The 25,624-nt window shown below is 38.0% G+C and overlaps 1 protein-coding gene and 4 non-coding genes across 6 annotated transcripts in view; 4 read left to right on the forward strand and 1 right to left on the reverse strand.

Annotated features, from left to right (window-relative positions):
- Positions 1-559: 559 nt before the first annotated feature.
- On the reverse strand, positions 560-775 carry LOC122821144. Its single transcript, XR_006368951.1, has one exon. It is a non-coding gene; the product is annotated as a small nucleolar RNA U3 (small nucleolar RNA).
- A 2,782-nt stretch (positions 776-3,557) lies between these two features.
- The window catches only part of lg18h20orf27 (linkage group 18 C20orf27 homolog), a 29,829-nt gene continuing 7,762 nt past the window's right edge, over positions 3,558-25,624 (forward strand). The window contains exons 1-3 of one of the 2 annotated variants that reach the window (XM_044097351.1): positions 3,558-3,717; positions 11,535-11,638; positions 18,591-18,730. In XM_044097351.1, the coding sequence (XP_043953286.1) occupies positions 11,620-11,638; positions 18,591-18,730 (159 nt within the window). In that variant the 5' untranslated portion in view covers positions 3,558-3,717; positions 11,535-11,619. Of the gene's footprint in view, positions 3,718-6,395; positions 6,774-11,534; positions 11,639-18,590; positions 18,731-25,624 lie in introns of those variants that run through there. The other variant, XM_044097352.1, reaches the window with a different exon arrangement.
- trnan-guu lies at positions 4,330-4,403 on the forward strand. Its single transcript has one exon. It is a non-coding gene; the product is annotated as a tRNA-Asn (tRNA).
- On the forward strand, positions 5,332-5,405 carry trnan-guu. Its single transcript has one exon. It is a non-coding gene; the product is annotated as a tRNA-Asn (tRNA).
- trnak-cuu lies at positions 5,644-5,716 on the forward strand. Its single transcript has one exon. It is a non-coding gene; the product is annotated as a tRNA-Lys (tRNA).

The following is a 25,624-nucleotide window of genomic DNA, read 5'->3' on the forward strand; positions in this document are numbered from 1 at the left end:
TTCCAATGATGTCAAACACATGGAAATAAAAAAAAGGAAGGTGTTCTTTACTACCAAGTGTTATGTGTATTATTAACATTTAGGACTATTTGTGATTTAGAAGCATACTTAAAGAAAAATAGACTTGAGCTTCTTTAACAGAAACAAAAAATCCTTTTCTGCACCATTAATTACATAAATAGTTACCAAATTTACATCAATTACAAATATTAATTGTATTTAATTAATTTAATTGTTTTAGTTGAATAAAAATAGCTGTTGACCTGAAAACAGAGCACTGTTCATTACCAAGCAAAGTAATAAAAAACAAAGAACAGTTCTGAGTAACTGGAGCGACTCCTACCGCTGAACAAACACATCAACAACGACCTGCAGCTAGTCTTTTAAGTAACCCAGTTTTCCATCATTTCAACGCAACACTTTAAACTCACATCACATCATAGGAGTCGTTGCGGACCATAGTTTTAAAATGACATTTTCTTAAAATTATAGTATTGTTCGTAGGAGCTTAGAGCATTAATTAGTTAGCATTAAATAGTTTATTTTAACCATTAGCACAACCACTCTGATCATACTTCCGCCATCGCTATTTCCGAAGAAACAGTGAACGGTCATCAAAAGTAAAGAGCCCATGAACTTAATCATCACTCTCTACCCGCTTCGCGCTCAAGCAGAAGTATCACCAACTCATCATCGTGGTTAGCGAGACCATACAAATTAGAGTCACATTTCTCAAGTCAAAAACTATAGAAATGATCCCTGAAAGTATAGTCTTAACTTCTCTCCACTCCTCCCCACGGTTTAGTACTCACGTCCTGCCCTTCTCAGTGACGGTGCACACAACACGTTTAGCACTCTACATGCCATTAAGGTACAACTATAGCACATAGTACATAGCAAGATCAACTTACATACAGTTAAATATACATAATTGTAATTGTAATATTTACAATTTTTACAATAGTCCTGTAGCACGTTGTAATGAGCGTTTGATAATATATATAGAGAGATATTTCACATCTCAATTTCCAAATATTTTGTTACATATAACACAGAACATAACTCAGAAATGACTGCTGTTTTAAAATTAAAACCCATATAAACATAAAAAAGACGCATAAACTCTATTGTATTACCCACAATGCATTGTGGTTTTGTATTCAACCTGCATCGATGTCACGCGCTAACAGGGACACAATCGCTACGTTAACAACCGATGTATAAAAATAATGTTCAAACCATTCACTAGGATGAAATGCTACAATGACCACTGACACACTGGCAAGCGGTAGAAAGATTGGCATCACAGAATGTACAATAAAACATAAATTTAAGATTGAAGCTCACAAGTGCGTCGATTATAGTTACCGACTAAAAATGATGACAAGAGAAATAGTTCCTACCAGAGTGACAGATCAGATTTAAAATTATATTTTGAACTGTATAATAACTGTGCAATAATATAATATTCCAAATGTCTGAATTCAATCTATAAATTGTCTCCTTTGTAATTAACTCAACAAAGAGGTATGTTTGTCAATTAATGTTGGGAAACGAAAACAATTACGTATCTAAGCCTTAGCCCGCCAAAAAACGTACACATTGTAAAATGCCTGTTCAACTTTGGGTGTTCAGTCAATTTAATCTATCATCGAATTCAAAAATTATATAAAACACTGTAGAAAAGAATTTAATAATTACTATTAATGATCATTTCAAACCTGATCAGGGTTAGCAATGCTAAAATGCTATAGCCACTACGTCCAATTTAAAAGTTCCTTTCAAGTTATGTTTCCTGCTTTTAGCAGCTGGTTGAGCAATATTAACGTTTTATAAAATAATTAAAATAATTATAATATAATTTAAATGTAAACTTATACTCACAAAATAATGTTGCTAGGCAGATTCACACTTTACAAGGAGGGCAGAACTGTATTGAGAAAAGATACGTTCACGGACCTTCGAAATTTTGTGTCATTTTAGCAAGTTGTACAACGTCAATTCTTTGGAAATGATTTAGCAACTTTATGCGTAAGAGTTTAGTGAAGAGGCTAAATGACAAAAATATTAATGTAGCATCAATATGGATAAATTTTTCTGCCATAATCCAAGGCCAAGCATTTTCAGTCTAAAAGCAGGATTTCCTGTGTGCTCTTGGTTTATGGCAGAACAATTCCTCAATATCGCAATATTTAATTAATAGACAGAGCTAGAGTTTTACAATGTCAAACATCAATCTGCCTTTCTTAAAAAAATACAACTATGCATGAAAATCATTCTATAAAATTTTTAATAGTTAATTATACGGAAGAGGATTAGGGCCACCGAAAAAAAAAAAAAAAGAATTCTGACTTTAAAGTCTGAATTCTTTTTTTCTTTTTCTTTTTTTCGGTGGCCCTAATCCTCTTCCGTAGATTTCAGAGTTCTGAGTTCAATCCCAGGTGTGGAAATATTGCGCTGCAATAGAACATTTCCTGAAAAATAATTGAGGAAAATTATTCGTCAGTTCTTTCAAAAACATTTTAAAATGAATTTTGAAAATAAAAAGTCAACTTTAGATTACCAATATTTAAACTGAAAATACTACATTCCTTATTCCTGACAAAAAACCGTCCCTTTAAAAAAATTATAGAATAAAATGTTTGTATTGCAGTGATGTATTTAAATCAATAAATTATATCATTATCATATCTAATGCTTATATTTATTATTCATGGTATGGTCTTAGCTCAATGTATATAATTTTCTGGAAAGTTGGGAATTTTCCTAACCCAATATTACGAAATAAAGTAATCCATACCTAAACTAATGCCATATATGGAAGTCGTGGTGAACACACATGGCTCATTACCAGGCAGGTAGATCACACATTGCCTGAATTAAACGACAAGTAGAATGCTGCTTTACCAATGCATTTGCATTGTGGTACAACCAAAAGCCAGCCTCAATGCCAAATATTCAGAAGGATGTGGATATCTGGCCACTCTCCAAACCTGGCCTGCAGTCCTTGATCCTTGTGGACAGTCAGGACACTGTTCAATATTTGGCCCAGCTCATTGCTCAGAGATAAAATCCACACAGCCGTTACCTTGCAGTGGTAGACAAACCTTATATATATATATATATATATATATATATATATATATATATATATATATATATATATATATATATATATATATATATATATATATATATATATATATATATATATATATATATATATATATATATGTATTCGCCATATGCAGCAAACACTTTTACAATGGTAAACAGCTCTGATATAAGGAGAAACACTGTTTATGACAGTGAATTCAAACAAAGTCGGCTATTTGACCTAATCAACAAACATGTCAGGAGGGAGAAGGTATGGTTTCTCATCTAATTATACAATGTCTGTATTTGTCGCTATCTATGAGATCCAATTAGGTTCGATATCTCGACTTATTTAAGTAATGGCAAAAATATATATATATATATTCCGACGTCCATCATGGCGCCTCGCGTGGTTACGTGACGTAGTCGCAAAACGTTTTGGAAGGATTTATCTTGATGTCATTTTTGACGTCGCCAAAACGTGGCATTGCTGGTTTTTGAGTCACAAACGTTAGCCTGCCATTTTTTTTTAACCAACCTTGCTGGTGTCACGACCAATTAAGAGCCTAGCCGTTAGCTGGATGCTTAGCCACGTGCTGAACTCCAAGTCGAACTGTAAAAGTAAGTAAATTGCTTGTTTTTTCTGAAGACTTTCCCATTTAACTATGTGAAAGATAACCGTTGACACGTTTGCGACAAGTAACCGTTTTGACTTTAGTTGGGAAGCCACAACCTTTTATTTTAGCTTAGGAAGTGTTTGAATTACAGGTATGCAAGGACAGGGATAACACCTGCCAGGTAGAATCTTAAATAAATGAAACAAATAACGAGATACAAACCAAATGAAGTAAAATTTTTTTTTGTATAAATCTAATTTGAACAGAGTGAGGTTTTGCCAAAATAACATATCCTAACAACCTCATTTCCATATTGTAGACTAAAAGTTGGGTAGGTTCAGGGCAGGTACGAATTGCTGCATTTTGGTATCTTGTTTGCAGACCGTGTCAGACAAGCAACAAACGACCAAACGAGGTTTATAGCAAAAGATGACGTAGTGGCAATTTCTGTACACTTTTGTGGTCGGGGGCGGAATTTTGCAGCTGGAGGTAAAATAACCTATTCACGACCAGCCTTGCATTCTAAGGGACAATAAAATCAAAAACTTAAAAAAAACACACAAAAATCATTTGTTGGTCATGCTAGATGTCAGCACTTCTGACGCTGTGCCGCACAGTCTCTGTGGCGCAATCGGTTAGCGCGTTCGGCTGTTAACCGAAAGGTTGGTGGTTCGAGCCCACCCAGGGACGGCAAATATTTTTCTTTTTTTTTATGCTGTCTTTGGTTATTATGGGTTTTTAAAAAATTTAAACCCAGTTCTTTGTTAGGTTCTTTGGACTACAACGGCATCAGTGTTTCACTCATACTATTTATTCTTATTTGGGATTATCATTAATGTTTAATCAAACTATTTGTATTTGTTTAAATTTGCATTTAAACATACATAAGAAAGAGACTTGCACTTTGTAACTAGCAGTACATTACGTATTTCTATTTTTGTTGTATTTTGAACATTTTGGTGTCAGAATATTGTTTTTTGACTATCGTTGCCTCGATTTAGCAGCCAGCAGATCGGTGATTGGCCAACATGTGAAGCCGATATTACCTACTTCAGCAATGGTGTAAAAATCAATCACTGTCCTCTTCTGCTCTCCCATGAAATAGGTTTGGCTAATAAACTGGCCTACTAGGTAAAGTCTTCACGTTTGCACTTAAAAATAGTTTCTCCACTGTTGCCAACTCAACGCTAACCATGTTTATGTAACCAATATATGCATACCCTGCTAACTCAGCAAACACACTGACTGAAAAACGTTCGACTCGCATGTCTCAATAATGGTGTAAAAGCCGTATTTATTTCAAATAATCTGCGAAATAAAACCCACCGTTTTAGGGCTTATATGGTTAAGAAACGTGATAATGTTACGAGTATCTTTAAAAGTTTACTCATCGGTCATATTTCAGTCCGTTTTCTCATCAATATGCGAGAGTTTAGAGCGATTGCGCTCCCACGACACGGCATGCAATTCTCGACAGGCATGCGTTTCTTGGCACAACACCGCCAAAGTTTCTCGGCATAACACCGCCAAATCACGCCGCAAACCAACGTTGGAGGTCAGCCAATGGGACGGTGCTTGACGAATAACTGAGGAATGACACGCGTTCGTTTTTCAACCTGTCTCTGTGGCGCAATCGGTTAGCGCGTTCGGCTGTTAACCGAAAGGTTGGTGGTTCGAGCCCACCCAGGGACGGCTAATATTTTTCTTTTTTTTAATAAACACTTGCTTTTAGCACAGGGAAAGAACTGAAAGACGTGGAGACGAAACTAGTGAACACTCGCCCTTACAAAAAGGAAAAGGCTAACGTACGCAGCGCGGTACTCATTTTATAAGTTGTTCGGCCATGGGCTGGCAGAATACAGAAAAAATACCAGAAAACGTAATCGGACTTGATATGTGTTTTATAGCTCACGCAACACAGTATCTGACAGCCCGGCTAGCTCAGTCGGTAGAGCATGAGACTCTTAATCTCAGGGTCGTGGGTTCGAGCCCCACGTTGGGCGCAGTCTTTTTTTGCGTGCGTGTGTGTAATTTAATAAAAAAGAATTACATCTGCTGCGACAGACTGGCGACCTGTCCAGGGTGAACCCCGCCTCTCGTCCGGTACGCAGCTGGAGATAGGCACCAGCAACCCTCCCGACCCCATTAGGGAAGAAGGGTGTAAGAAAATGGATGGATGGATGGATGGAATTACATCTGAGAACAGAGATTTCAAAAAAGATTATAAGATTTGCAACGTAAGAAAAAAGAGAAAGATCTCTGAGAAAAGATCTCAGAGAACTATTTGTCAAGACCACTTTGTGATCAACAAAACGATGTTACAAATTGTGGGTAATGTGGATTAATTTTAATTTACAATGGAAATTATATAAAGCAATAGAATTCATCAAAATTTTATATAATATAACATGTTTTATTACAGTGCTTCACCGTACAGTGTGGAAAACAAATGCAAGTTATGTAAATGACATTAAAAGTAAAGAAGTAATTTAGAAAAATGAACACTCAATCTTAATAACATTTGCCTCATCTTTTAAAAATGTAATTATTGAAGTAATAAACTTTATTGTTTTATTGAGATGCACATGCACTGCAATTTCAAGCAGCATGAAAAAGCATTAGAAATGTTAATGTACACGAAGCACCGCCAGGTGGCGCTTTCATACAACACTCCTTTAACTCACTCAAAGCTGAACAAGAAGAGCGCAGCTCCTGTTATAAACCCTACCTAGGGCGCTACTCATCAGCTGATTGAAGAGCTCAATAATGCAGTGTGGTGGTTCAGGTTACAGCTATAGCTGTAAACATAAATGTTAAACCAGTAGTTAAAAGAGTGCCGTGAAGGTGGAAGACAAGGAGGCGTGTTCACGCCACCATGTGATCGGAAATTACTCCTGCAGAGAGAGACAAAGTGTCAAAACAAGGGAAGCGGAGAGTTTGAGCGGGTTCTTCAGGATTTAAGGAGCTGCTTTTATTCAGCAACAGTTTCACAGTCTCGCTGCTTCGCTTTGTCTTCTTTTCACCACAGTCAAACCTAGCAAGCCACCTTAGTAAGCTAAGGTAAGTTATGTTTTTCGACAGAAAGAGCCCAAAATAAATGTGCCTTTAGGCGTCTATTTTCCACGCAGCAACTTTTTAATGTAAAACATAACGCTTTTGTGGAAAAATTTGGGTAAATACCTTTATTATCTAGCGCTAATTTAGAGTTAGTTTTCAGTGTTTTGCTGTGTGAGTTCTGAATGTTATTTTCAGCAGCGACGTGTTTTGGCTGCTGTTTATGTAGTAGTACACTGGTTATTCCCGTTGTGCACTGCAGGCTGCATTAATCCACCAGGTTGAGGGCTCAACCACAGTAATGCTATGATATAATATGTTGTTTTTGACTGACTATAGCTGGAGGGTAACTTCACTTTTATTAAGGGGGAACAAAAGGCTAAAATAACTTAAATTGGTCTTTTAAATGAGAACAACACATATAAATACTGTTACTACATGCTGGTAAAGTGTCTTTTGTTGTCAGTAGTTGTATTATTTTAGGGAGCTCCTGCCAGCTCTGACTATTTAAAGCACGCAGCGCCTATTACAATCAGATACGTTTCTGTCCCTGCCACTGTTTACCTGTTTTAAGTCATGACAGAGGATATTGCTTTCATACACAATACCAGTCTCGGAGCAGGAAATGAGTACCTGTTGCTGCTCTCTGTGTCATCTTAAATTTTATTTACTGAACTCAGGCTCAGAGGTGGGGGAGGGCCGACATTTACAAAAGCATGGTTTGGTTTCCGGATTTAACTATGGTCTTCATGCAAATAACACAAACTCAGTGCTCACTTAGTGCGAAGGTTAGTGTCGTAAGTCTATATGCATATAGAGCAGGGGTGTCAAAGTCAAATGGACGGAGGGCCAAATAAAAAAATTAGCTACAAGCCGAGGGCCGGACTGATCGAATGTTCATTGAAATTTTTTTAAATGACGCATATAGTCTAGTGAACCTAATTGAACCTACTGAAAACCTAACAAATATATTCCAATATGATCAGATAAATAAAGCAATATTTTCTTATGGCTCTGACAGTGATCTTTAATTTTCAACAGACACAACTGAAATATTTTTAAAATATAATTGGATTGAAATACAATAAAATAAAGTGCAAAAATCTATTAATCAAAAACAACACTTTCATCAAGGAGAAGTAACATGCAGTGAAAACAAATATTAAACTCAGTGTCCACCTTCCTTTTTGCCATTTTTGATGGGTATCTGAAAGTTAATTTTACAGTTATGCTGATGACTGCTGTGCTAATAACCCTTCTAGACCGGACGTGTCGCCGGCGACACATCTAAATTTGCAGTACCGTAATTCCGCCACACGTAGCGCTAAGTGGAAAAATTCCAACGGTTTCTGAAAGGGGAGACGTTGCACTTTCCAGCAAGTATCGGGTTAATACGGTAACTTCGCAGCTGCAGCTGCAGAGAGTGTAATTAATCCGGGGGGCACTCGTTTAATAGACGGTATATTTCGACAATAACTTGGTGGATATTGAAAGTTCCGGTTGTTATGGATACATGGGTAAGTACATCATCTCACAGAACATTTAAAGAACTACTTACAGTTCAAATAAGGAAGATATATTTTTTTTCAGACGGGGTGCCGGCTTGCTGCGGTCTGCGGGCCGGTTCTAATAATAAATCAAGATCATCCCAGGGGCCGTAAAAAATCTTCTCGCGGGCCGGATGTGGCCCGCGGGCCTTGACTCTGACATATGTGATATAGAGGCTAATGCGCGTGGGAAAAAAATACACAGCTACCATCTTTTTACTCTGAACATCAAAAGGTGCATGTTTTTGCAGGATAGTACCAGTTATGGTGAAGGCAGGCCACAGTGGACTGGAACTAAAGTAGCATTTTAGCCAGGTTGTGTATAACTCACACACAGATAGCTGTCAGCGATGGTTTGTTGTTCTGGTGCAGAGCGTCCAGGTGCAGTGACTCAAAATGGTGCAAAGAAGAAGCTCTAACAGCCAATTTATCGTAAAATAAAAAAAAAGTGTGTATATACACTTTGTTAGAAAGCTTTCAGATATTTATACAATTGAGTCAAATTGCACATTAATTAGATCATTTTAGGCTCATTTATGTCTATATTACATATGAATACTTTACTACAATGAAAATAAACTGATCTGCTATGTTTGAGCAACAGGTATGATATTCTAGATTTACGGTTCCGTGCTAACCATGTTCTTTACTGTAACAACAATATCAGTAATTGCTTAATTTGTGTTTTAAATAAAAGCAATTGCATCAATATGTGCTTTGTAATTCCTAAAGATTTCCAAAATAAATCTTTACCAATATGACACTGATGACCTGAAGCATTTAATTTAACATCTGTATCATACTTGTAGGGGCAATATGGACTTTTTAATTGCAATGTTTGCGGTACCATAGTGATAATGATGAAAATGACGATAATTGGGTTTCTAGGTAACTGCCTGGCTGTGCCACAAACACAAATACTAGGATTCCTCAGGACGCTCTGTAATAAGAGAAGTGTGATTTGCATCATTAAGTTGCACAAAATAACTGCACTTAATTGTATTTTTGAAATTACTGATATTTATTGATGCTGTCATGGAACATTAAATAGTAAAATAGAAAATAGTAAAAATATCATTTCCAATACAACTGTCAAAATACTTATAGTGGTAAGAAAACTATCACGATAAATCATCAACGATACGATAAATGCCCCTACCCTAACTACTTTGATGCTTATTAGCTCCTACTTCTGCTCCCAGTGCTCGAGGCATGCACGTCTGAATCCCACCAGTGTTATTCTAATCATAGTGACACATTTAGGTGCTTAAAACGGCACTGATATATTTGCACTGCTTAAAGTAGATCATCCCCTGGATCCGCGACGCTCTCGGAGGATGCGATGCTGTAGATTTTCGTGCTCTGTCGTGTTGTTCCTCACTCCGCAGGAATAATCTGACTTTCCTCTCGCTGTGCCTTGCTCTTCAACCTTGGCTGACATTAAAGAAGGAAGGGCAAACCGCACGTGATTCTTCTCGTCCCTGTTCTCACAGGCGTCTGTAGTTCCTGCGAGAAAATGTGTCAAGCCAGTCACTGAACTGTGCAATGTTATCACACGGTCTGTTTGTTTTTTATTTGGCTGAACTTTTCCTAATTAACCAGAGTAACTACATATACAGGGCCTCATCTTTGTTCAGTCTGTCGAAACTGAGATCTGGCATTATGAGAAAGTGAGAGAAACTTGTATCTTTGGGCTAATTCTTTTTAAGAGGATTTAATTATACAAGTGCATGTCTTAATAGGTTGGAATGTCACCAAACATAAAATTAATTGAAAGACTTTAATTCCCGAGTTCCAGAGTCAGGAAAATAGAGTGACGCGATATTTGTGTGACATAAACGCAACTCAACAATTGAAGACATGGAAGCTAGGTTAACGGTGGGTTGTGTTATTGTTCTGGAGTCGGTCTTGTGACTCAACCGGTGACTTCACCACCTAGCCAGTCAGTGACCGTCAGGCTAATGATGTGTCTTCAGCCAAAATTGCCACACTTGGAACCCCAACAATACAGATGACGCAAAGGCAGCTATCAAAACATCGGCTTTCACTAGACCTCAACAGAACCTCAATGCCGTGCCGCACTGACGCAGTAATTAAGTCGAATGGAGCCACCACCAAGTGTTATGTGTATGGTACTTGTTCTGGTCTAATATTCAAATGTTCAGAGAGACTGACTTTTTAATTCTCACTAGCTGTAAGCAATTGTCATCAAAATGAACTAAAATTGATTGCCATGTGAATAACGAATCTCATGAGGTTGACTTTATGAATGTAATTACTGATGTGAACTTACTCTCAATGACAATCTGACTTACTGAGATGCCTATGAATGGTAAACCGCGCTGAAAACGCCCCTGTGCAGGTTTGATCTTACATGTAAGTTACAAAAACCGCTAACCTAAATTCAGTACCAATAAAAGCACTGCCTTTCAAACTTGGCAGCAACTTGTGAGCTTTTCATAAAGCATCGGTTGGCATACTTTTCAACTAATAGCATTAGTCGTTGGCCTCAGCCAACTTCAGAACTATGGGGCATATTTTGTTGTTTCTTGTTTTTTCCCTTTTTTAAAGCTCACTTTATCCCCTGCAGTTCCCTCCTTCTAAAAATGGTTAGGAGGTTTTGTTACCATGTCACCAGATTAATTTAGACACACAATGCATTCACCTGGCTTTTAATAACAGGTCAGCTCACCCTGTAGGAGAAACGTGTCAAGCGTGCATTGGTAAATGTTACACAACAACAGCTCTTCTGTTCTTCCTTTCACCAGCTCTGTATTTATGTTTCCCTTCCATTTTAGGTTTTGCTTTTAGCTTCTTGAAGGTCTACAATGTGTATATCTTTCAGAACATAAGATGTCATAAGCCTTCTCCATCTGCACGAAGCCCACCAACTGCGGCGTCAGCTCCTACGTAGCTAAGCCTCTTAGACGGTTTTGTTGTTTTCATTTAATTGAAGCCTCTGTCGGGAGTCCGTGGTACTCTGGGCTCCACTCGCATGACCCCACTGATCTCTCTGCTGAACTTCTTGTAAATGTCGAGTTGTGCTAAAAACCCTTACATCCTCTTTTTAAATCCCTCATGTTCGCCAGTTACCTGTTCCCTTCTCTTAGCACATATCGGCTGATCGAATAATTTCCACCTGTTCCCAGCTTAATGACGCTTCTCTGTTTGTTTTGCCCGAAGCTTCTCTCTCTCATTGCGTCCTAACCTGGTTTTGCAGGGTTGTTCTGGGGTCAGACTGCTGAAATGACAAAGCTGTGACAGTGGACACTCAAGAGTCTTCCTGCTGGCCCAAATCGAGTGACATGGCTGCTGCAAAGAAGAGTGAGTTTCTGTTATTTTATTTACTCTTCTCATGTAAAATCCACCAGCGTTTCCTGGTTGAAGGTTGCTGTACAAGTTCACGCGCACAAACCAGAAAAACTTATATAATTTGTAGAAAAGCCTGACATTAAATCAGATTAGACTTTCTTCCCCTTTTAGGTGAGTTGGGATTTAATTACTAATGCCAGAATAAGAGAAACATTTTCAGATTTTTCTTCAAAGATAGAAGTTCTCATATTTTTTTAGTAGCATTATATTTAAAACTGCGTGATGTTGGTTTAAAAAAACAACAAGAAGTTGGATATTTTTTTCACAATAGTTTGTTTTGGCCTTTTCATACTCGCTGGTTAGCGGTTATGCTTTTTGTCCATTAGGAAGTCCCATTTGCATGCAAGCTTTAACTTCCAGGTTGATGCCTTGAGATGTTGCTTCAATATTGTCACAATGTCTTTCATCAGGAAACCATCGCTTGTGTACAGTGCACCAGTCCCTCCTCCCTCAAAGTCAGTTTCACAACTTTGTCGCTGCGTACATTTGTAAACTGTAATCTAGATTTTTATGTTGCTCTTGAAGTAATGGCTTCTTCCTCTCTGAGTGGCATTTTAACTCTTGATGACTCAGGACTCAGTGCCTACAGCAGTTCAGATTATGGACGCAGTCCTGCGTCTTATATATGTACGTTTCCAGTTTAAAAAAAAATAAATAAATTTGCAGGTGCAGCTTGTAGTATGGTGCGCTCTATAGTCCGGAAAATACGGTAGTTATCCTAAAACAACCGAAAACTGGAAACATAGTGAGATATATTGTAGCATATATGTGCATAGACCTGGTTGAAAATGTGCATTTAATGTGTCTATAAGATGTTCTTAGAAAGATAAATCAGTCATGCTGCAACAACAACAAAAAAATATAAACTGCATACCTGAGTGGCATACCAAAACGTGCAACTGCAAGCTCGGTTTTCTTTCTAGCAAAAGCCAAACACTGTGTAGGTGAATGTACTACAAGAAATCTCTTGTTGAAAGCATCGTTTTATCATTAACATCTCAGCTTTTTACTCAGATGGGTTGAAACGGCTATTTTTGATCTTTTTTAGAGTGGCTTTGTTCAGTATTTTCTCCCACATAAGACGTATCACTGATAAAGCTGGGTCCTCAGAGGTGGTGATATTCAGGTAATAAGCTCGTAATTACAACATACTGCAACCGAGAACACCAGATTAAGCTTTTCATCAAACTGGAGGCGCTGGTGAGAAGGAAAATTAATTGAGATCATTTACAACTGATTTTTGTCAGAGGAAGCAGGAATATTCTCACTTAATCATAGTAATGAAAGACATAATAGATCAATGAGTGATCAGGTTCATGTTACAGCCTGATTAAGCCTTCAAGTTGCAGCAGCTTCACACAAACCGCAATGACAAACGCCAACTAGTGTGAGAGGATTCTGACTGCAGAAGGTGAATTTCTTCTTGATTTTTTCCCCCCTACTCTATTTCTTAAAGAGGTGGATTTCAGGAAGGTTGTAACGGCCATGTAAAAAGACTGGTGTCAAAATGAGGGAAGACGAAATGGAAACTCTGGCGAACTAGTTTGAAAATCTTCACAAAGTCACAAAGGATTAGAAGACAACTTTTTTAGTTGGTTAGTTAGTTGGTGTAAGTCACTGAATTCATGACCAAAACAACATGGTCACTTGAGAAAACACAAAGACTCCCCTTGTTTTGATGTGAATTATTTTAAACAGTTCAGTTATTGATGTAACAGACGAGTCAAAAGCAGATTTGATACATATCTTCTTGGCCTGCGCCTGCGTAGAGTAAACTAGAAAGGTGAAAGATTCAGCTGAGTAGAAACAGACACGTTGCATGTCAGGCAGATTAGAGAGGCACCACAAGCAGATATACAACAGATTAGACTGATATGAGCCAGCTGACTATAGCTTTATGTTTATCTGTCTTACTATCTGTGTGGTTATTGATTTGCTGCACAGATAGCTGGAGGTCAGTGCATTTCACCGTTCTTCATATCTTGGAAACTTATTGGATTATATGATCTGACTGAGTATCCGAATCCTCACCTGATTGACTCTCTGGATGTCTGATCTGACTGTTAGATCATTCTGGCTGCATCATCATCATGCTGCATATGCAAATAAACCAGTATATCTATTATTACCAAATAGCTAAATGCAAAGGTCGTGCACCGGTCCTGTTTTTAAAGCCACACCATCCAACGCGACTGGACTCGGTGTAAGTGGGAAAATTTGGTTGTGCAACCTGAATCTTGTCCAACGTCATCGCCACAATAAAATATATCCTTCCTAAAATATCGGAGAATATCTTCCTTTTGATTAAAACTCAAAAGTAGGAAGAGAATTTTTCTAAGTAAAAACACAAAGAACAAATCAAACATTGGTAATTTCATTTAACTTTCACTTTCAATTAAATAAATAGTGAATAGCAGATCTGGCATAGTTTTTGGTACATATGTTACACATTGATGGTTTTATTTTTATGTATTTTGCAGTTTTTCTGATCCAGTTTGAATCAGAAGTCACATCTCAGAGCTAAAAATGTCTACTCAGTATTACAATTAGCTTACTTTACTGATTATTTTAAATTAAGTATACTTTATTAAGTAAGAATGTTATTAAATTAACTTCAGGTATTTTTGTACTTAAGGTAGTTTCAAGTGCAACTCATTGTAGTCTTAAGAAGGCCTTTTAAGAAACCTTAAACTTAACTTATGGGTACTTGTAAAATCCCAGGTTGGCTATTATATCATAAAGTTATTGAGTGTGTCTGATATGGCAGAATAAACTTTTGAAATAGGAGTCACTTCTTTGTGAGAGGGAACCTGTTTTGTGCTTCCATTTTGGTCTCTACTGCTTCTAAAAACACCCGAACCGGTTAAAAAACAAAACAAAAACAAAAAACACCTTTTGGCAATGAAAACATTTTTTTGGTGTCTGGAAAATGAGCCATTTTGACTTCCTGACTCTTAAGTCACATTCAACCAGCACCGCCCTGTTACCTTGCAACCCAAGCTGGATTTACTGCTGTGCATGCTGTACAATGGCTGCTGGAAAAGACAAGTGTTTTGTTGTTGACTTACAATCCAGAAATCATTGGCTGCTTTCTTGTTGGTTATGCAGGAGGCTCCATTTCTGCTATTCAAACATGTACAGTTGTATAATCGTGCATTTGTTTGCAGCCATTTTCATGTGCGAGTGTAAACATTGATTTGGGGGTGGGTGTGGCCAGCAGCGTCTACATATAGATTTAAAATGATATGAACCTTTAAAACAGCTCAAAAAGGAAAAAAGGTTCTTCCTAGGAAGAACTGAGCAAACTGGCATCTCATTACTGAAGAATGATTTTTCAATAAAAAGCCACCTTTAATAAAACAGAAAGTACAGTTCGTCAGGGAAGGCTTCAGAACATAGCGTTTACCAAAGTAACTTACGCAGCTTTCATAAATAAAATGAAACTTGTGATAGAGAAATAAATGTCTCTCCAATACCAGAAAACAGATCAGCTGCACCCATCAACATGGTGGCTGGTTACCAAAGTAAACCTTATGGTTTAGACTTTACATAGTCGACATGACTTTATGCTGCTTCTTGGTTTTGTTGGTGTGGGATTATTTCAGCCTGACCACCTTCCACTACAAAAGGCTGAAGTATCTTTTGACAAACGTGTAGTTATGTTGTCATGGAGCTCTGTTGTGAGTCTCCCTGGGCTTTATTCAAACAACCCTTCATCAGGAGGATTGGCTTTACATGAAAGAAGAATAATGGGATTGTGATGATAAATTAGATCTATTTTATGTAAAGAACACAGTTACAATGTGATATTTTTCTTCTCTTAAGAAGGTAATTGTAATTTTTATTTATGCCAACACTCTGTTACTACTTGGTTATTTGATCTGGCTTAATAGGCTCATGTCCAGAGTTTTGCGTATTGTGCTGCTGCTGTGTTTAGTGTTTCTCTCTGTTTCCTTTTTTTTGTTTTGTTTTGTTTTGTTTTGTTTTTTTACGGTTTCACACACCACCAAGAATATCTTAAAGGAAATGGATTTTGCAGGAAATAGTTTGGGTGGTTCAGGAAAAAGATTGTCCTGTAAACAAAACCAGTCAAGATTGAGACCGGGTCAACATGTTAGGTGTCTCTTTCTTCTGGACTCCTCCCCCCTTAGGGAGTGCAAATTCAACAATCTAAACAATGTTCAAACTTTGAACACAGACTGTTGCTTAAGCGCTGCACCAATATCTATCAGGTGTTCATTATGCATGGATTTGATTTTGTTTTAAAAGTGGATCAACTGAGTATGGCTAGAGTCTTTATTAAAATCCTAATATGTTTTGGATTTAAATGACAGCACAGCGTCAGATAAGAAAACTCATTTTGAGCCTGACCTCCTTTGACTTCTGTCATCCTTTACTCTGGATTTGGTAGATCCAGAGGAGATTGCCCTGTCTCTGATCTCTGCAGTCGTAAATTAAGTTTCAAGTTGGTTTGCATTTTGATTGTCTTGCTCCAGGACCTCCAGTAAGGCCATGTTGTTGATATCGCAACATTGCATAATTGCATAATATTTGCAATTAAAAGCATCGGACATTTAAAAAGCACTTCTTGATTCAACACATGACGTAACGCCAAACTCATCATAGTGACCCAGTTTGCAGAGAGCAAGGGTTTCTAATCTCTAATATGAGTCGGAATAAAAGTTTAATAGAGCAGGAACCACATGGGAGAGAAACTTGTGTACTTTATATAACACATCTGTTTCTGTCACCATGTGTATATTTATATTATGTTTGTGTTTACATTGTACTCTTAAGAATGATTACTTTAATTCAAAGACCCCCGAACTCCAGTCGTTGAGCGCTACCATCCTGCAATGTATAGATGCATCTCTTTTCCAACACACCTGAGTCCAGTGAACGCCTCGTTTTGAACGCTGTGAATAGAAACAAAAAGTAGCAGTCCAAGAAGTGACTCAACAAAGTATTTGGTGAAAAGGCTACTGAGGTACCGAGTAACTGACCAAAGCATCAATTATTTAATATGTAAAAATGACATCATCAGATGGACCAAAACATAACGTTATGTGGAAATTTTGGTATTCTATATATCAAAATGAAAATAGTCGATATAAATAACATGATTACAAAATAACAAAATCAGTCAAAAGAAAGAACGGTTAAAGTAAGTTCCTTTCAGTATAAGTCTTTAACAAAAACTGCAGGTCTGTGTCTGGCGACGATTTGGTTAAACAAGCTTGTTCTTCAGTCAGTGAAGTTACTCACAGCGGGTTGAGTAAAATCCAGAAGTCTTACTCAAGTAAGAATAGCAGAACTTCACAACAAAATTAACCAAGTAAAAAGTACAACATAGTAAAATGAGTCCTAAAAGTACATGTTTTTCCAAAGTAAATGTAACTAGTTACTACTCAACTCTGCACCTATTGTTGGATGTTTTAGCTGAAACGCTAAATAGCAAGCAGCATAACTTTTTAATGCAGGAAAGCATTTTGATACAGTTAATAATTACATAGAAAAGTAAAAATTTACGTGTGTCGTTGGAAGGTTAAAAATGATCCACTGCTGTTTACTTTTCCTCTATAGTTACAACAATGTTTGAACAAAGACAGAAAAGTCCCAACAGGAACTTGACCTTTCCAGTTTTTAAGCTCCAGACTTTATTAGGGAAGCAGCCAGTGGCTCTATCTGATATATTTGGGGTCCCCAGTTGCACTAGACCACACAAGGTTTGCTTTGGGAGATTCTCCACGGGAAAACCCGTCTCCCAGAGAGCTTTCTGAGGAACGCAGAGTTTTGACGGATTCAGTTCTGCTCTCATTTCTTTTTAAGAACTACAATGCTTGGCAGAAGAAAAGCACTGGAAATACCCAATGAACTTTTTATGCTAGCAGAGCTCACTTCATGCTGTGTGTGAGACAGTAGTGCATAGTTTCCGTTTAAATGGCTTTTTGCTTCCTCTGACTTTATTTTATTTACTTATTTACTTTATTTTATATGCCTAGTGCTCAGAAAAAGATCAGACATTTGCGTTTTTCATCAGTGTCAGGATCGACGTTCAGTTCTGAAGTGTACTCGCTAGGAAAAACAAATTTAAACGTAAAGCAGAATATTTAAAAGATGTGTTCATGTGTGCAGTGTAGCTTATGTGACTAGAACTGTGGTTCCTTGTTCCAGCATCACAATCTTTATTTCAAAGCTGAAAGGAAGCCCAAACTCACCGATTCTCTGGTAATAAATAAATTTGTCATTATTTGCAGAATAAACCAACAATAACTAAAGTAGTGGAGACAAAATGGTATCTTGCAACATAAGACAAAGACAAGCAGACGCCGTCGGACATATTTAGTATCAAAATCAAAAAGCAACATCCCTGATTTCTGTGGGAAAAAAACTCTTCAAATTCATATCAAGAACTTATTCAAGTGTTTCTTAAATGGCTACATGATATTAATAGGCTACTTCATAAACAACACAGAAGTTGATGTATTGCTTTTTTGTACTGTTTGTGTTGCTACTGTAAATGTTTTCCACTGTCAGAGCTCTGCTGTTATCAGGCACGAAACCCTTGCGGTAGCCTTTTAGCCGAATGGCATTTTCTCTGAAGAGTTCTAGTTTCTCAGCAGATGGAGGTAATTTGGAGTCCAGGGCAGGAGAACAGATCGACATCACGGAGCAGCAATGAACTTCTTAAACAAACCAGTTCAGTTCTGCCACTGAATATTTCTGCATTTTGCGTGTGGATTTGTGGTTGTAGTTGATGACGTTGAACTGTTCGACGAACACACATTGTGGGCTCTTCATTAGATTCATGAAGGGAGACAGGTGGCGGCTGCTCAGCGTCTCTTTTCTTTGAACATTCGGCACCTTCTGCAGCAGATAACCCTTCCTTCCTTTTATTTTCCAGGGCGTGCAAAGGTGGGAGGCGTCCGCTTCCCTGAGGAACTTTCCTCCGTCGGAGCAACGTCCCACGTTCATTTTGACGAAAAGCTGCATGACTCTGTTGTCATGGTGACCATGGAAGAAGACGGCAACTTCATGGTCAAGGTGGGGTAGAAAATCTAATCGTTACAATAATAAATGCTGGTTTCTGCTCTTATTATTAATGTTTTACACAAAGATATATTATGAAAAAGTCAAAGATAGATTTCTACGTTTTTTTTCTGGCTGTAGAAACCCCAAACTGGTTCTGTGCTAAATATATATGTCCCTGAATGACATGCTTTCTAAATCTGGATGTGATATTTAGAGATAATGCTTTGATTCAATGTGCCAATTCCCCTTAGTTTCTGTGAAAATGGATTGGTCTTATCTGCGAAATCTCCAGGAAAAGATTAAACTCTTCTTACCACCATTAATCTCGCCTGTCGGCTATAAAGGCTTACAACAATGATATTAGACGTCTCTGATGTCACGGCCCAAACCCTCCTGGTGTTTGAGTGGGTAGCTAACCAAATGATGGTGCCAGAAGGAGCCAAAGCAGAGAGATTAATACAACATTTTGTTCTAAAAGAAGCTGTCATTAGTTTGTTTATAAACTATTATTGAGGTTTTATTCACTACTACGTTGAATAAAGTATATATCTTTTTGATACAGTAAAAATCCTTAATTTCGCTGTGAGACTTGTTTTACTGAAGAATGTCAAAGCAAAGTTATGAGTAATAATGGCCCAATCAAAGACGCATCTAAAAATGTGTGTTTACAGACACTCTTTGTCTAATCTCACTGAGTTTGAGCTATTTTTAGTAAAGTTTTCAGTCTTCAAATGTCCAAAGTTGGTTGAGACTTTGCATCTGTAACAATGGTTTTATGAAGTACTGGCTCAGCTGTGCTGAACACAAATACACCTCACGCTTTTGAGGGTTTTGTTATATGAACACCATGTATTATTTTACTTTGTGCTGGTCTATAAAATAAATCTATATTCTGTGAGTGTGGGTATATTCTCAGGGAGTTCCAGCTTCTTCCAGTACGCAGTACCATTCATGTTGGGTCAGAGTCCACCAAACTAACGACACATTGAGATTTATTCAGTTACTTTTGAGTGCTGGATTAGTTACCAAAACATTTTTGGATTATTCACAGTAAATTTGAACAAATCCCAAGACTTTTCATCTAGTCTGAACTGTAATTTAAAGTTGGCCAAGTAACACTACCTTGTTCTACCTTTGCAAAGCCGAGGTCTTTCGTATTTCACGTCAAATGCACCTTAACAAATATTCTCCTGTTATTTTCTATGAAGCGATGCATAGCGGTGGCATCTGGTGGACCAATGGTGCTCCAATGCAGCTATCCTTTTCAAACCTGTACAGTACAGGAGCATCGAGCCAACTGAGTAAAACATCAACAGAAATAGCACGACATCCCTGCTCCCTTAGCTGCCCCTCTAATGTGTGCTTATAGTTATACAGCTCTGTGTTTATAGTTCTTCTATTGTGTTTATAGTTCTTCTATTATATTATAGCAATGTTTGCTGTGGGAAATCCCTTCAAAATGGAGAAATATATATATATATATATATATATATATATATATATATATATATATATATATATATATATATATATATATATATATATATATATATGTACAGTACAGACCAAAGGTTTGGACACAACTGTGTGTCCAAACCTTCGGTCTGTACTGTATATATTGCCTACAATCCCATTATTTTAAGGGAAATGGCAAAAAGGTGTTGCTTCCTGAACTATTTCTCACTCAATTGGCTCCTCTAGTGAGAAAAGTACTATAATGGACGGCATACAGAAATTATGCCAAGCTTACATTTTTTTGATGTTGTGCAAAAAAAATGACCTAATCATTATAGGGTTTAGTAACTTAATTTTGGTGCGGCAAGTAGGGGTGGAGTTGAAGTTTTATCATAATATTTTGTGGTGCTTTTATAACGATTAAAGTGATGAGAGCTTTAATCGTCACTTCTGTTTGTAGGTAACTCTGTGGCTGTGAATGCACGGCACAGCCACCAATAGACCCACAAGCAAATACTTCTCTTGCAAAAATATTCCCCTTTTTTTATTCAGTTCTTTAGGACACCAGTCATATAAAGAAGTAATTTGTGTCATTAAACTGCATTTAATCGTCTTTTCAAATGTATTGATAATTATAGATATTCTGATCGGCGACAATGCTAAATTAAAATTCTTATCACGGTAACTGATAAACAGTGCAGTAATTGCCCACCCATGGTTCTAAGTAATTTACTTGTTTTGTTTTAGGCTACAACACTCTGACATGACGGACAACTGAATGTGGTTAAAATCCACAGGTTGGTTCTTACACGTCCAGTGTGTGTTAAAGGCGTCATTTGATGCCTTGCCCTTTAGCTCAGATCCTTTTCGGGTCTGGACAAGTTAAATAAGTGACATTTGGCAGACATCCTGAAGTGAGAAGATTCATATTGTGGATTTATATCCTACTGCTTGGTGAATGTTTACATTTCTGATGCTACAGAGCTGCTTGTTTGGCTGTCAACTGTGCAAGCAGTTCCCAGCAGCCTGTGGGAAGTGTCTGGAAAAGACGGGCACACTGACCGCTCCATGCCTTTTACAAGCCATTAATTTGTGTGTGCTTAAGTGGTTGGCACATGAAATGAAGTGCATTTCAAGTAGTGGGCAGTTTGAGTGACTTTAAAAAGTGTTGCTGCCTGCAGTTAAAGAAACGTCCTAAAGTACTCTGCAGGGTGCAGAGCAGGCTTGGGTGAAAAGGACTTAGAAGTTGATCACGATATATTGGGGTGGTGTTGTGATAACGATAGTGGGAAAGCTCTTGTATGACTGAGTTTTCATGGCACAACGTTCATAACGCCACAAACAACTGCAGACAGTGGCTACATTTCAACACATTTTCAAATTGACTGATATTTATTGATGCTTTTGTGGAACAAACAGGGGAGAAGTAAAAAAAATAACATTTCAAATAATGTCAGTTTTTCCTAACATTAAGTAAAATTTATTGAGACAGAAGGTCAAAATTCTTATCCTAAAACAATGTTCACTATAAATGACAAACGATGTCATAAATGCCCATAACTAATGCAGAATGACATGTATTTTCTCGTTTTCTGCCATTTTCACACCAAGTTTAAATATATTGTTATCGAATATCATTTGTAGTTGAATTTAAGAACACATTTAGATCTGCCTATTTAGCTCAGTGCTCCATAAATGAACCAGTTTTTAAGGTTTACCTTATGACAATACTGAACCTTGTTTTTTTTTTTTTTTTCTTTGCCTCATTTGCTGCCTCAAGAAAACCAAAATGATGAAGACGAGTTCTTTCAAATCACTCAAAGTTCCTCACTGGGCTGTAACTGAGCCTTTGCACGTGTTAACACTGAATCACAAGCAGACAGAGTTGTTTGTTTGAAAACTGTTTGTGTGTGTGCGGGTGTGTGTGTGTGTGTGTGTGTGTGTGCGTGTGTGTGTGTGTGTGTGTGTGTGTGTGTGCGTGTGTGTGTGTGTGTGTGGACTGTAATCTTGGCTGTGACCCTCACAGTTACAAACTGGCCTGTTCATGTATCCACGTTCCTTCTCAAAGCTCCTCAAACATGCTCGAGAGTGGGCACGGAGCGCCGTCAGGCCAGCGTCGTAGCTCGCCGCGGAGATGGGAGGAGGGTTGCTATAGTGACAGCCAGCGGGGAGAGGGCTGGTTGCTGATCTCTGTACTTAGACCAAAGATGTGGTGGGAGTACGTGGGACGGTAATGGCATGCATAAAACAGCTGCATAAATGTCAGATACGATATGACGTGAACAGCTCCGTCTCTTCATGTCAGGGCTCTGTGTCGGGTCTGGAACAGACGGCAGATCATTTCTCTGAGTGTTGCCACTGTTTCTGATTACAGAGGCGGGGATGGTAATGAGAGATTGGCTGAAGAAGTGTCGCTTAGAAGCCATGCATTATTAAATATCCAATACTTGCTCCACAAAGAAGTAACTTTGAGATGTTTCTTTAAAGAATGTTGGTTCTTCACAGACAACTCTTATGTTCCCATGCGGAGACCATCATGAAAACAGGAGTCAAAGTCCTGTGTTATGAGGTGGTATCAGTTACTAAGAGGTTCTCAGAGGGCTGCGTCTTATACAGAACTGAGCTAAAATAAGAGAGCCAGTCTAAGAAACAAAAGTGCATTGTGTCAGCCAATGAGGAAGCAGATGGTGGTATTGATTGATAACCAGACACTACATGTGCTTTTTCTTTTCGTCCAATTTCTAGTCTCCAGTTTCAGTGAAGCTCTGACTTGCACATTTGGATCAGTTCTAATTTCTCCTAACCCTTTACTGCCTGAATTTATTTACAAATAGATTTGTTTAAAATAGGTATTTTCTTTTGAGAAATATTTTTCAGAGTGAAGATGAATTAATGAGCTAAAGATTGCTAGCTCATGAATTACCCAGGCTGCCTCAGGCTGTATTTATTGTATCGACAGACACAAACGCATGAAACTTGTTGCAAAGTTGTGTTTCAAAATATCCCTACCTTCATAAAGTTTGATGTAGCCATGATTGTTGGTGTTTCTTTATTTTTTTTTTTAATCAAAGGAAATTACGAGAGTTCCCTTTTTTCAACTGACAGGTGGGGGGAAGGAAAGCAGTGCTCTGTGCGCTAAGTGACCAGAAAAAGCTCTGCTCACTCAGGTTGTTTTTCTTGCATCTCATTTAGAGCAGTTTAAATGTGATGAGAAAAAAATATACTCTTCTTTTTGAATCCGTAACTTTTTAAAACAATGCTACAGCGTGCTCCTGGAAACAGATGGCGTCCAGCTCAGATGAAGTGAAATAAATGCTGTCAGTTCATCTACAAATGTAAAAACTTGGAGTGATTCATTTATAATGTCAGATTCCTCTGAACACTTGAGCAGAAGCCTAATTATCTGACCTCATTTCTGCTTGCCAGTCCTCTAATGTGATTGCAGCAGGGCTCATTTAGACTTTGGTGTGTTTAGTTTCCTAATAATGACATTTATTGCATGTCTTGCGAGGTTTTGTTCCACATTTGGAGGCCTTGAGTCTTTGATGCAGCCGTCGTGGGTTCGATTCCCGGACCCGGCTATATTTGCCACATGTCTTTCCCCCTTTCCTGTCAGCCTACTTTCATGTAAGGGACACTAAAGCCCACAAAAGACCCCCTGGAGGGGGAAAAAAATAATAATAATGTTGGTATTGTGACAACTTCAGTCCCTACCAATTTTGCATGTCTAGAGATGGACATTTTCTGTCCATTATGTTTTTTTTTATTATTATTTAAAAGCTCAAACTAAATCAAATTGGATCCTATCTGGATTTTACTCCGTAAAGGCAAAAGTTCAAGAGGTCATGCAAAGCACTGTTCCAATGTTGTGCATTTCTCTGCTTTTCTTCTCAACAAACTACTAATTATTAAAATGGGCAGTGTTCTGCTATTTTTCACTTTATAATGGTAAAACCTGCTTTTGGCAAGAAGAGATTCAGAGTTGTTGTACTTTTTGAAGTTATTAAACAGCTGGTGAGAAATCTGCTTTCTCAGAAAGCTTCAGGATTGTAGTTTATGAGATACGAGATCAAATTTCCCCAGACAGTTTACAGTCTCTGTCTGGTGAATTGTTGTTTTTCTGGGCAAGGCTGCTTGAGTGTTCCCTGAGCTGATGCTGTTTGGAGCCTCGGCTCGGCTCGTCGCTGCAACCAGGGGCTGTTTAGGGGCCGAAGCCGCCCCACTGTAGCTGGAGGCCTTTACATGTTATCTCTCTGTGGCCTGCACTTCCCCACTGTCGTCCTCTATCTTACTCTGCTTTCATCTTGTCTAGTGTGTGAGGATTTCCTCCCTCTTTGCTGGGGTGATTCCTCATGAATTTTTCTCTTTGCTGAACGTTGGGATGTGACATCTTCTCTGCTCCTCGGGAATTTACCGTCTGCTGCTCTTTCTAACCATTTCCCACCAGATGTTTTCGTCTTCACATTGTCAACACAAGCAGAGTCCACAGTTATGAATCCTTTCATGCTTTATCACGTTAAAAAAATCCCTTTAACGTCTTGGAAAAAAAAAAAGATAGCTCGATGTGTTAAACAGTCAGAACAGCGGTCCAGATTATTCAAATTCCTTGTTTTAACCTTAAGTTAACCCCACTGATTCAAAAAGATGTGATATGTCGCTGTTAACAGAAATCAATCCGGCCACCAGTCCAGCCTTTCATAGATCAGAACCCATCAAAACAGTCAACACAAAGTGCAGAACGTCTTTGTCAGCTGCTTTTCGTATGACTTATTGCTCTTTACTTGTCAAATCTTTCTTCAACGGAGCCTTTACTGATTGAGATTTTACATGATGGTGCCAAGCCTAAGCTCCAGCATGACTGTAGTTAATATTTGGCTTTTAATAACACGTTTGATTTATTCGGTTCTCCCATCCAAAACTAATCTAAATCTGTCCTGTTCCGACACCAAGCTATGTTAAATGTTTCAACCATGTGGTCCAGACTGTTGTGCTCAGAAGAGAGCAAATTGAGACCAAGACAGAAGAGCTGCTCTAAAATAGACATCTTCGAGTAACAACTGAAATGTGCAGCTGTCAACAAGTAAAATCCAAATGCAGCCTAGAAAAGATTGATGGTCATTGATGGTCATTAAATTGATCCGCATGACATGATGACTGTTTTTAGGAGCAACGGTGAGACTTTTAAACCTACGAAGTGTAGCTACTGTTAACCATGGTGGTGGAAGCATCATGCTGTGGGGCTGTTTCACTACCAGTGTTCCTGGTTTATTTTTTAAAGCAGGTCAGTTAGTAAGAACTGATTCTTATTTACAATAACCACCTGACTGGTGCATTGCACAAATTGGATGGAATAAGAAAGGAGAACTTGAAACACTGAAACAGCCACACAGGATGATGCTGCCGCCACCATGCTTCTTATAAACAACGGTCCTGATTATGCCTCTCCACCTA

This window comes from Gambusia affinis, linkage group LG18 (genome assembly GCF_019740435.1).
Source record: "Gambusia affinis linkage group LG18, SWU_Gaff_1.0, whole genome shotgun sequence".
Lineage (NCBI taxonomy): Eukaryota > Metazoa > Chordata > Actinopteri > Cyprinodontiformes > Poeciliidae > Gambusia > Gambusia affinis.